Source organism: Corvus cornix, chromosome 3, assembly GCF_000738735.6.
Source record: "Corvus cornix cornix isolate S_Up_H32 chromosome 3, ASM73873v5, whole genome shotgun sequence".
NCBI lineage: Eukaryota > Metazoa > Chordata > Aves > Passeriformes > Corvidae > Corvus > Corvus cornix.
In genome coordinates, this window is record NC_047056.1 from 1,470,914 (window position 1) to 1,483,852 (window position 12,939).

Here is a 12,939-nt window from a genome sequence, read left to right on the forward strand (position 1 = left end):
GCATTAAATAATAAAACAGAAATAAAACAAGGCACAGATGATAAAATAAACCCCAAAACTTCAATATTGGTGAAAACCAGCTGGGGACAAGGAAAGCATGGAAGGTGCCCATCAGCTGGGCTTGAGCCCACAACCACATAAATGTGGGGAAAAGCAAAAAAATTCCAAGAAATCCCCAAATAACTCCTGGCTGGAGCAGCCTTTGGGATTGGGAACACTCAAGGCAGCACCCGACAAAGCCAATTCATTCAAGAGCTGCATTTTGGGTGGCCTGGAGCATCTTGGAGCTGCAGGGTACCAAAATGGAGAGGGAAACATCAAAATGGAGAGGGAAACACCAAAATGGAGAGGGAAACACCATGTCTGGAGGGAGAATGGGTGAAAAATGGGGAAAATTGGTGATAAAGCAACAAATATCCTCTTCTCAGGAGAGCCTCAAACCCCCCCCCCCCCAAAAAAAAACCCCCAGCACTCAGGACAAATAGTTGAAAGTTTTTATTCATATAAAACTCATATTAAGAACATAAAAGATTCTTAACAAAACCAAAAAACAACCCCCAAAAAAACAAGGCTCTTGCGATTATTTACAGCAGTATTGCACAAGTAAAGTGGCAATTACCCTGTCCAAAATTCATCAGTGCAAAACACAAGGAAGGCAGGGAAATTGCAGTCAAAAATGCTACATACGCTGGGTCCTGCGACACGATTTAGTGATTCACGGGATGGCTGCTCCAGGAAAACCTGGCTGGAGCAATCCCGGGGGGTGGAGGAGCCAAATTCCCACTGAATTTCACTAATGCTGAAGTCTTTGATGTGCCTAAATCACTCATGGGAAATGGGGGACTTAGGCACTTGGAGCAAAAAGAAGATTAAAATCTCGTTATCCACACCACGATGGCTTTGGAAGGGGATCCAACACTTCTGGCAGGGAGGAAACCAAATCTTCACAGGAACTTAAATAAGCAGGAAATAAATATACAACATTTCTACAAGTTACAGCATTAAACAGTAGAGTGCATTAATTACACTGGGGGGGGGAAAAAACCAAAACCAGAAATAGGACCTACAGTATTTACCGATTCAACTCTAAAAAAGTGTAGGATAAAAAACAGGATTTTTTTTTTTTTTTAATTTTTTGTAGGTTTTTTTTAAAGTATTTCTAAGCTGTACAAAACTTACAGGAGAGAAAGGAGAGGGAATACATTGCACACAGATATTTGGCTCAGATGATGAAAATAATACGGTGCTCTACTCTAATAAATATTTGGGTATTTACAGTTTGGTGGAAAAGAGGAGAAGCGAGAATGGGATCAATCTGGTTTCCAAGGAAAACTCTTCATCCTTTTGGTGCAACACAGAGCACAGGCTACACTTAAAAATGACCCAGAGCAGGCAGCCAACATGGCTAAAAGGAACATAAATCCCTATTTTATATCATTCTTCTGTTCTGAGGCTTTTCTGGGGGCTTTTCCCCACTAAACCTCACAACTCCACAGGAATCCTGCTTTTTGGGGTTCCTTTTCCTATGACTTTTGGCTGGGAACTCCTCCTGTGGAGAAGGCCCTGGGAGACTTTGCCAATACCTTGAATTTTTTTTCCTTAAAATGAATCTGGTTTTTGTCTCCATGGGAGGATGGGGTAAAGTGCTCTTTGGTGATTCTTTGGTGTACTCCAAGGGACACATTCTGGGATGCCAAAAGTTGGGAGATCCCAAAGCACCATTTCAGCAAGGATGGAACTCAACTGGGAGAAAAAAAAACTGCTGGGTTTCCCCCGCTCTGCTGCCGAGTTTTATCCATTTAATTTTCATTTTGCCAGTGGAATTCCATGGAGGCTCCCATGGGAAATCCCTGGGGGCAGCCTACAGTAAAAAAGGGCTGGCTGGGGCAGCACGGCGAGCCAAAGCCAGAGGCAAATCCCAAGGGATGAGGAGCAGGATCTACCCTGGCCAAGCTCCCTCATTATTTGAACCACTCGCTCTCCACCAGTGCAAAGGTTCCCCCCAAAGGGTTCCAAAATGCCCTTCCCAAAACATTCCCTGCTCCTGCAACCGCTGCTCACCGTGCACCTCCAAGGAAAAAAAGGGAATAAAATTGGCAACCGAGGTTAAAACTCCCTCCGTGATCCTCCTGGAGCAGGAGGGGAGGCCCCGCTCTGGCCCGCCAGGCACAGCCGTGCAGAGAGGTCCCACTGGGGTCTGTCCATCGTTAATTAACACTAATTATCATCCATGGCACTCAGCAGCTTCTCCCAGCGGGAGGAACCACGCCGGGGGGGGGCTCGGGATGGGGTTTTCCTCCTTTTCTTTTCCTATGGTGCTGGTGAGATGAGAAACAAGCCCGTGGCTTTGGGGAGCACCTGCACCAGCCTGAGGGCAGGGGGATGGTTGTGCATAGATATGGGATGGCCGGAGCAGCCGATCCCCGGAAACATCCGCCGGGAGGCAATGGGAACAGCCCCGTATCCACGGCTCCGGGGGAAAGGGGAGAGGCCCTGGGCCATGGAGCACCTGGGAAGTTCTCTGGGAGGACACAGAGCAGTCACATCCCCACGGAATGTCCTGGATGGATCCATGTCAGGCTGGCATCCTTCCATCTGCATCTGGGTGCTCATCCCCATCCAAACACGGAGAGGATCCCAGGAAAACACAATCTTGGAAACCTCTTTTGACAGCCACGACTCACAGCAGGTCCTGCTGCCATCGCCTCCGGCTGCGGCGTTCCAGGAGCTGCTCCCTGCCTCCAGAATGGTTTATTGCTGGGTTACTCAGTCCCCCTCATCTGATATCAGACACTACAGAAGCATTTTCACACTTTTATAGAAAGAATTTCTTTTAAAAAAGGCAACCTGGTGGTTTGGGGTTTGGTTGGTTGGTTGTGATGGTTTGGACCCTGGAGTTCAACAGCGAAGTCTTGAAATTCAGAGTGGATCAAAAAAACAGAGATATCAAAACCAAAAAAAAAAAAAAAAAAAAAAAAAAATCAGCAGGAAATAGGCTGATTTGCATGATGCAAATGAAGTTGGATTTGGGGTAGCATTAGGTATTTACAGGTAAGAGAAGTGCTGATTAAATCCCTCTGCCCTTTTTCCAGCCCGGAGACAAAGGGAGAGGCGAGGAATCCGAGTCTCTGCAAGGCAAACTCTGGCGGCTCTGCCCTTCAGCTGGCTCAGGTTTCCCTCTTTCCCGCTGTGGGGCTCATCCCACAGGATTCCAGGAAGGATGACAAAACATTATTCCACATTTTCTCTGAGACTCTTCCGGGAAAAACAGGCTAGAAAATGAATAAAAAGAGTGGAGAGAAACACCGAGGAAACACCACTCTGCCATAAAACGCCACGGTCGGAAAGGGATGTCCACCCTCATCCTGCCACGTGTCCTGGGGGAGAGGCAGGGTGGGAGCCCCACATCCATCCATGTGTCCGTCCTTCCCGGGCTTTCCCAGTGAGGAATTCAGTCCTGGTGGCTCGGGATGCGCCCGGCGCTCACTGGAGCCTCCAGATGAGGCGGACGATGTAACGCAGCAGGCGCAGGATCACGACCTGGGGGTTTCCCACCTGGTGATCCAAGAAACCCTGAAAGGGAGGGAGAAAAACAAAAAAAAAAAAAAAAAAAAAGAAAAGAAGAGGAAAACCAAAGTGGTGACTTTAATTCCCAGCAGGCAGCCCCATCCCGTGCTATGAACACCTGGAAAATATTCCAGAGGCACCAAGTGAAGTGTTCAACAAAGATTGAGAATAAACCCCACAACCTTTCATGTTTCAAGTCTTTTTTTGGCTTGGTGCTGCCCTCTCCCATCCATGCTGGCCTTGAGCATGGATTTTGGGATCGGGTGGCACTGCTACAGGGATGTCGCGTGCACTTGGCACAGGAATTGTGCAATGCTGCCAGGAGATTGGAAAACAAGGGGCAGCCAGTCCTGCTGGGACAGTCAGGGGGGTTAAAAACCACAGGGTGGGAGGAAAAAATGCCAAACAAACTAAAAATATCCCTCAGTGAGAAGAGCAGCAGGTTCTCCTCCGCCACCCTGACCCCCAACGTGGCGGAGAACACGGGAAAAGCAAATAAAAGCATCATGAGGCTTAGAGAAGGAGGGAAGAGAAATGCCAAAATCAGGCTTTCTGGAATAAAGAGGTATAAAAATAACTGGGGAGTTGAAACAAGACATTCAAGGTTGGACATCAGGAGGAATTGCTCCATGGAAAAGGTTGTTAAACACTGGAAGGGGCTGCCCAGGGACGGGGTGGAGTCCCCATTCCTGGAGGTATCCAAGGAATGACTGGATGTAGCACTCGGTGACAAGGTGGGGATGGGTCACAGGTTGGACTCGGTCTTGGAGGCATTTTCCAACTTCTGGGATTCTGGGATTTCCACTTTGCAGCTAGCAGAGCTTGGGGCTCGTGACAGCAGCCAAGGGATGCCCCCTCTTCCAGGAAAAGCCCTGGACCCACAAGCCTTGTTGGGCCAAGGAGCAGCTGGATGGCGAATTGCCCAATTTCCTGGTGTCTTGTCCGAGAAGTGGTCCCGGGGGGAGGCCACGCCCTGGGGAACGTGACTGGGAACGCGCCAGGGAACACCGGGACCCGTCCGACAGCCCCAACCTGCCTGGCGAGTGCGGCTCTGGCAGGGCTGCAGTTCCCCATTTCTAACCTCGGGCTGAAAGGGCAAACCCCAGAGCCAGGCGGGGCCGGCAGGCACAAGTCCTTCCACCTTCCCCTCCGGAGCAGCTGCCAGGGGGAAAAGGGACCTTTCCGCAAAGCGCCTCAGGCACGATAATTAAACAATGGCCGAAAAGCGCTGAAATTTCCCCAGATCTGGCTGCAAGGAGGGAGAATTTGTCACATGCTGACTGCACCAGGTACAAAGTGTTTTTAGGGTCACGCATGACATCCCCTGCTCGTATCACCTGAGCAGACAGGACGTGTCCTCCGCGTTCCGCTCCTCGCCCCGGGCCAGCCCCGGGTTGGAATTGCGGCCGCAGTGCTGGGAACAGCCTCGTGCAAACCTGGGGGATGCTCCCTGCACCTCATCCTGCTGCTGCCTGGGAAATGACCCTATTCCCATTAAATTCACCCCCTTATCCACCTCAGGTTTGTAGGGAGCAGCATGGTGTGCCCCGAGATTTCCAGCACCAAAGGAGCTGGGATACCGCTAGAAGGACATTCCTGCTCCTCACAAAGTGCTCCAAATTTAAGGCACTGCTCTGGGAGGCAGGGAGGAGATGGGAGAAGGGATGAGGGTGGTCGGGCACTGAACAGGCTCCCCAGGGAATGGTCACAGGCCCAAGGCTGCCGGAGCTCCAGGAATGTATGGAAAACGCTCTCGGGCGTGGGATTGTTGGGCCAGGAGTTGGATTTGGATGATCCTTGTGGGTCCCTTCCAGCTCAGGATATCCCATGATGTGGCACTCTGCATTTCCTTCTGCTCTTCTAGATCTGCCTGCTGCTACCCGGTGCCTCCAGCTTTCTGGACAGCCGGATCCCCCCCTTTCATTGGAAAGATGTCCTTTCATCCCAAAAAGCAGCCACTTTGCATCACAAGGGATCAGCCTGGATGGGGGAGGTCGGAAGATGCACATTTTGGATTCTGGATTCAGGATATCAGCTTATCACCATTTTGTTGCAGGTCAGGAATGCCAGAGCGTTTGGATAGAGTACAGCAGGTGGAGATGATGAGGAAAAAGCAGGATCATGGCAGCTTAACCCCCATTTTGCAGGAAAGCCAACCCTGGGAGCAGTGAGGAAACACTGCAGGAGCAATTTGGGAGCCAAAGAGGATGGATAAGGATCCGGCAGCCGGCATTCCATCACCAACACTGCTCCTGGCTCCTCTTCCCACGGACGAGCCCGAGGGGAGGGAGCAGAATCCACAAGCAGGGACACGCAGCTGTCGGCAACACTCGGCAGCCGAGTCACCCGCAAGCTCCTCTTGCTTCACCCCCTGGGCTGGGCTGCCTTGGGATTGGGCTTTTCCTTGGCATTACTACATCAACTTGGGCTGCAACACCCCAAGGTGAGCGAGCTCATGGGCTTATAAAAACTCTTTCAAAACAGTTTTAGCAAGAGAAATAAGTTCTGGGACCGAGTCTCTTCTCTGCAGCAGCCGGGATTTGGGAGATGGGCTAGGAATCCCACTGAATGCTTCCTTAAAAGCGACAGTGCCAGGCATCGCATCCCCCAAAACCACCCCCAAATTTTCCCTGCCTCTTCCTTTTTAAAAGTTTCCTCATCACCACCAGGTCCAGGCCCAACCCAACGCTTCTGCCCCAAAAACCTCGTGCAAACCTGGTGCCCCAAGGGCTCCAGCCCCAATTTCAAGGTTATTTTTCATTGATTTAAAGGTTAATTTTCATTGACTTGAGGCCGCCGCCGCCGCTGATTTGCCTGGTCTAGGCCCACCCGCGCAGCCTTTTCTCCGTCTGAGTGAACAAAACGCTCACCGCAGAGAGAGTTTCCAGAGATGATTCAGCCTTTCCCTTTGAGAGAAATGGGAAGTGAAGAGGGGAAAGTTACCCTGCGTGGACAATAGGAGGCATTGAACTCGTCCCCGATGCGCCGCAGCTCCTGCGCGATCCAGATTTCCGGCTGTACCTCTTCGGCCGGAGAGTGGGATTGCCACCGGGAAGCTGCGTGGGATGAAACGGGAGAGTTGGAAACCCAGGAACAAGAACAAATTGTAGAGAACTTACTCCACAAAACTCTGTAGTAACCCATCTTGCCACTGTACTCCTATTTTTTATTACTATTATATTTTAATTCCCTTAAATCCAGGCGGCGCATGTGGGGACTCACGGTATACAATGTACAGGCTTTTATTCCTCATTCTTTCCATATTACTATTATTACTACTAGGCTTTTATTTATTCCTTTTTTTACTGTAGGCTTCCCAAAGGAGCATCTACAAACTTTGGTCCCTCTTAAAGAGGGATAAAAGCCAAGATGCCACTCTCCAATTTCCTTCCCTCGCCAAACCTCCTCTTCCTCCTCTTCTTTCTTTCCTTCAGCAGCAACTCCTTCCCTAACCTTAAAATCCCTCTGCCTGGATATTATCATCCAGTTCTAACATTTCTTCCCCAAATCATCCTCAAGTGCCCAACAAGGAAAACCAATGGGTTTGTCACAGGGAGGAGAAAGCCACAGCTGGCTTTCTCCCACACTTCCAGCAAATCCAAGTGCTGGCTTGAAAGAGAAAAGAAGGAGTTAATGTATTAATTATACTGCAGGATACATAATTATTTACATCTCCATCTTAAAAAGTTATTAAACGTGATAAATCCTCCAAATAGCCAGGGAATAAAAAAGGAGACAGGACCACGTACGGTACCAGCACCGCCTCATCCCCCTCCCACGAAGTGCAGGATGTGAGCAGGAATTACAGCCTTAAGGAATATTAAAAAAAAACCAACCAACAAACAAAAATCCAATGAAAATAAATTTTAAAAAATAAAAATAAAGCAACCCCACACAACCCAAAAAAAAAAAAAAATTACTGCACAAAACAAAGCAGTGTTTTGGCACGACAGCTTCAGAGGAATCACAAGGGAACAGGAATAGCTTCCAATCTTCCAAATATTCAAAGGCTTAGTGGGGCAGTAAAAAAAAAAAAAAAAAAAAAAAAAAAGAAGAAGAAGAAATTAAATAAAAGCCTGGCTCCAACCTGACTGGAAAATGCATTTCCGAGCCAAGGCAGCGCTGCTTGGCCGGAGGATGTGTTTTGTTTTCACGCTGTAGTAGCGCAGGAGCAGCGCCCGCCGCCTGCCCCGAGCGCTTCTCCTCCCTCCCGCCGGTGAATGAACCACGCGCGGCGCTCGCGGTCCTCCCTCCGCCCCGGCTCCTCCGGGAAGCCAAACGGGATTCGGCCGGGGCGGAGCGACCTTCCCAAATCCCACCGCCGCCGTCAGCGGGGCCGGCCCAGCCAGGGAAACAAAAACACGCGGCGAGCCGGGGCAGGAAGAGGCGAGGAGCGCCGGGGACGTGAGGAGAACCACGCGGGGGAGCGGCGCTGCTCCTGCTCCATCCTTTCCCCCTGCTCCATCTTTTCCCCCTGCTCCATCCTTCCTTCTGCCCCGGCATCGCGCCCACGGGGCTCCTCCGCCCGAGAGACTCGGGCTGGGCTCGGTGGCTGAGAGCGAAATCGGGCTGAGGTTTTCAGAAAACTTTCTGCGGCGCTGCCGAGCGGCGGCGGCGAAAGGGGCCAGTCATAACTGGTCCCCAAACCAGTCACAGGCGCTTTCGGGGGCGGGGGGACACAGTCATAGCGCGAGCCGGCGCCCGTCACCGTGGGTGACACGGCTGCACCGGGCACGGGGACAGCCCGGGGCCACCAGCACCCCCGGGATGCCGCGTCTGGCTCCAGCCCGTGGGATGCTCCAGCATGGAACTGCTGCAGTTCCGGCTCGGAAGGGCAAAAAAACCAACCCCAAATTGCAACTTCAGCTCCTGCGTTGGTTATCCAACCCCCCTGAAGGAAATCTTGGAGAGCCGGGAGAAAACAGCAGCGATTCCAAAACAAGAGCATCAGGATATCACCACCAGATTCCCAGCTCAAGGTCTTCCCCTTAAATCCAACTATTTGCACAGGGAGAATCTCCTTTGCAAGCAACAGGAGGTTCATGCTGCTTCTCTCCCCATGAGAATGCGCACCGGGAAAACCCATTCACAGCGCAGCTGCTCCAGACACATTCCCAAAATCTGCATGCAAACAAACACACGCCTTCACACCGAAAATTCAACGGAAGGAAAGGAACCTCTCCCACGGAGAGACACGAAATACCAGACACAGAGTCACCCAACACCCCTCCACAAAGGGTGAGTTTGTCTTGGGTGACTTACACCCCCAGCTGGGAATTCCCCATCTCTGCCAACCTCTTTCCCCAAAAGCAGGATCAGCCTCTTCCTCCAGCACAACCAAATCAACTCACCCCTGCTCCTCTCCTTCCCATCCCCAAAATCATCTTCCTGGATATGCCAGGCTGGCACTGCAACCCTTGCTCCCTCCCATCCCAGAGCATCCCCTCGCTGCTTTTGTCTCATTTCCCAAAAAAAACGTCTTTGGAGGCAGCTGGGTGTGCCCCCTCAGCTGTCAGGAAGGCAAAACAGCCCAAAGCATCACTTCCCAAAATATCCACACCAACAACTCTTCCTTACACGACCCAAGGCATTCCCAAGGGCTGCCTCCACGTTTTCTGCCCTCAAGGAAACCTTTGGGGAAGGTTTTATGGGATTTAGAGAAGGACTTTTGAGGCAGAGCATGAGTTTGCCATGCTGGAGCAGCCTTGGAGCAGTTCCCCACTGCCCATGGGAGAGGCCGGGAGCATCCGTCGCTCCTGGTCGCAGGAAGCACCTGTTTATTTTAGTAATAATAATTATTATTATTGCTTATGCTTCTGAGAGAAACTCTCCACCTCGCAGCCTCTGCTCACAACAGATAAAATCAGTGGGTAAAAGCACAACAAAAATAGCCCCTTTGCTTCCTTCCCAAGGGACTGACCCACTTCCACGCGGAAAACTTCATGGCACACCTCCAGCAGGACACTGCCAAGGCACAGGGATTGAGGAGGAGGTGTGCAGGGCAAAGCCATGGGTACTTCCCAAGGAGAGCTGCATGGGAAGTCACAGCCTGGGAGCTGCAGGCCTGGATGGGGATAGAACAGCTCTTGAGGCTCCATGTTCCCAGCTCAATCAATCCGGGAGTATCCAGGGATCCTGGTTAAACAGCGCTGAGGATTTTCCATTTGCTTATAGTTGTTTAGGATGATGTCCCTAGCAACACTCACAGAGCAAAGGCACCAATAAAACAGCTGATGAGAACACAGGAATTTGGGGGGGGGAAAAAAAAAAAAAAAAACCACAGGGAAAACTTCAATCTCTCCATGGAAAAAAGAAACCGAAGTCTCGGCTCTCCCGGCAAGGAATTCCGGGAGCATCCCTGCCTGCCCGTGCCAGGGCGAGGTTGTGAAACTTGAATTAAGCTGTAATTACTGCAATAATGTCACAAAATCTTTCCTGAGGGCACGTTACAGCCAGGCCTCCGCAGCCAGAGCCACAGCCCAGAGCCGGGAGGGAGCAAAAACACCACCAACCAAAAAAGATGGTGTTTAGATCCCAGAAAGCTTGGAGCTGGTGTTTGTTATCCCCATGCCACGCTCCAACCATGCCCTGGTGGAAGCTAAAAGGTGGAAGTTCAAAGGTTTCCTCCAATTAGAGCAAATTCATCAGGAGAGGGGAATGCTGGACATGCAGGCAGCTCCCGCGGGCAGGTTTTCCCTGCTGGAGAGGCTTCACCTGGCAAAGCCACTCGTAAACACGCCCCCGCCCGCCTGCAGGCCGCTTCCCAGCGGGATTTCGGGATGCATGACCCCAGCACCTCCGCCACTGAGCGATGAGAGAGCCGGCAGCGACGCACGAGCCAGGAGCCACTTGCTTGGCAAAACAGGCTTGGACGAGCAAGCCCTGAGTAGGAAGCTGGACTCAACAACTCCGTCTCCTCCTCCCCTGGCAGCGACTGACCGAGCCCGGAAAAGAATAAACATCATAGTAATAAAAACCCCGGCACTGGACGCGCGGGAGTTCCCCGGCGCTCTGTTTGCTCGGCGGGCCCGGCCAGCTTCCACAAATCCCAGAGCGCCGGGAGAGCCTCCAGCCTGCGGCACGGCCGGCTCGGGTGCTCCCAAAATCCACAGGGTGGGATGCGGGAGGTGCTGCTGCAGGTGCCTCACATGGCTACCTGCGTTTTCCAGCATTCCAAGGGACGCCGAGGCAGAGAGCAGGACCCCTCATGCACCTACCATCCCCCAGCACTGTGCGCTCGCAGCTTTACACACCCCTCCTACGTTCATACCTGCACACAAACCCCCGGCACTTCACGCACCCCCACGAGAATCCGTGTTTTCCACGGCGCTGAGGAAAGCCAAGCCAGGTGAGGAGGAGAAGGCAAGGAAAGCCAAGCCAGCTGAGGGGTGGGAAAACCACTCCGGCACTTTCAACCTACCCTTACACTGTGTATTCACCCTCTACATATCTCCCCCGGCACTCTGCTCTCACACCTTCACACGCCCCCACGAGAACTCGTGTTTTCCATGGTTCTGAGAAAAGCCAAGCCAAGCGAGGAGGGGGAGCGAGGGCAGCCAAGCCAGGTGAGGAGGGGGAGGCGAGGGCAGCCGAACCCGGCGGGGAGGAGAGGCGAGGAAGAGGAGGAGAAGGAGGATGGGGAGCCGCGCCCCAGAGCTTACCCATGGCGCTGAGGCAGTGGCTGAGCGCCTGGCACGGCGGGCTGGGGGTCTGCGTGGCCTTATCGCAGCCCAGGGGCGCGGGGCTCCGCTCGGCGTCGAACGAGAAGTACCCGCTGGAGGAGCGCGGCAGCAGCGGCGACCTCCGCACGAAGATGAAGAGCGGCGAGCGGGTGGCGAAGGGGCCGGGGCTGGCGGGCGGGCCCCGCGCCGCGGCGGCCGCGGCCACCGGGCCGGCCCCGGGCAGGGCGGCGGGAGCGCCGGGGCGCAGCTGCGCGCCCGGGCCCGGCCCCTCCGCCGCCGGCAGCCGCCCGCCCTCGCCGTCGCGTCGCGCCTTCACCTCGGGGGGCTGCTTGGCCATCGGGGCTGCCTGCGGGGAGCGGAGCGCGGTGAGCGGCCGAGCGCGCCGGGGCCGGCCCGGCCCCCGCCCCATTGTTCTGCCGAGCCCGAGCGCACCCCCGGCCCGGCCCCAGCCCCGGCCCGGCCCGCGCCCCCACCCCCGCCCCGCGCCCCCGGCCCCGCTCACGGTGCTGCCGCCGCTGAAGCGGCTCCGGCCGCGGCTGCGCTCGGGTGTGCGCGGGAGCGGCCCCAGCCCGCTCCGCCCCGTGTTTACAGCCCCAGCACCGCCCCGGCCTCCCCCGGCCCGGCACCGCCCCGGCCACGGCACCGCCCCGGCCTCGGCACCGCCCCGGGCCAGCCACGGCACCGCCCCGCTCCGCCCCGGCCCCAGCCCCCGCCCCGCCCGCGGGGAGCGCCGTGGCGCGGCACAGGGAGGCACCGGGGCACGGCACAGCGTTACACACACACCGGGGCACGGCTTACACACACACCGGGCACGGCACAGCCTCACACACACACACACCGGGACACGGCACAGCCTTACACACACACACACACCGGGGCACGGCACAGCCTTACACACACACACACACGTGCACTCCCAGCCTTGTACACACACACCCCCACACACAAACACACCCCAGAGTGCTGTGTACTGATACCACTACCCTTCCCTCCCTGCACCATGCACTCGCACCTTACACACACAATACACACCCCCCTGGGTTCACGCACCCCTACACACACCCCAAGTACTGCGGGTGCTCCCCTTACCTGCACACCCCTTACACACCCCAGGCACGCCTTGTTACACCCTCATGTACGCACACACTTCACACCCACGTGCTTGCTCTTCACGCACACTTTACACACACCTTGCCCACGCACACCCCTGCTCCAGGGCACCTCCTACACCCCACAAATCCCCCACAGCCCTTCCCGCTGCACCCCTTGCACACACACAGGCGCTGGGGCATCCCTCAAGCAGCAGCAGCATCTCCAGCCCATGGAGAAACACAGCTGTGGAGAGGAAGAACTATGGAAAGGAAGAAAGACCATGGAGAGGAAGGACCATGGGATGGAAGAAGCCCTATGGAGAGGAAGGACCAAGGAGAGGAAGGACCTGGCCCATCCACCACGGGGGCTGAGTGCTGCTGCTGGAGCGGATGCTGTGGTGGCCACAGGTCCCACATCCCACCCCAGTGTCCCCCACCTACACCATGGGTGGTCCCACATGCTGCTGGAGCATCCCTGGCTGCTCTGGCTGTGTTCCCACCCCCTTCACACCGCTCCAATGGCATGGGAAGGAAAAGGGTCTGCAGGTGTTTTCAGTGCGCAAAAATAATTAGGGAAATTTGTTAGGAAGACTCATTAG

At 54.3% G+C, this 12,939-nt stretch overlaps 1 protein-coding gene across 2 annotated transcripts; it reads right to left on the reverse strand.

Moving 5' to 3' along the window:
- Window positions 1–480: 480 nt before the first annotated feature.
- BCL2L11 (BCL2 like 11) lies at window positions 481–11,845 on the reverse strand. Of its 2 annotated transcripts, XM_039569157.1 has the most exons (4): window positions 11,752–11,845; window positions 11,229–11,595; window positions 6,511–6,623; window positions 481–3,573 (listed from the first exon to the last, which is right to left on the reverse strand). In XM_039569157.1, exons 2-4 carry the CDS (start codon window positions 11,584–11,586, stop codon window positions 3,484–3,486), a joined length of 561 nt encoding a protein of 186 aa, XP_039425091.1. In that variant the 5' UTR covers window positions 11,587–11,595; window positions 11,752–11,845; the 3' UTR covers window positions 481–3,483. The 2 variants fall into 2 exon arrangements, with proteins under 2 accessions (XP_039425091.1, XP_039425090.1); XM_039569156.1 differs by lacking the exon at window positions 11,752–11,845 and having other exon boundaries at window positions 11,229–11,673.
- Between the last annotated feature and the right edge of the window lie 1,094 nt (window positions 11,846–12,939).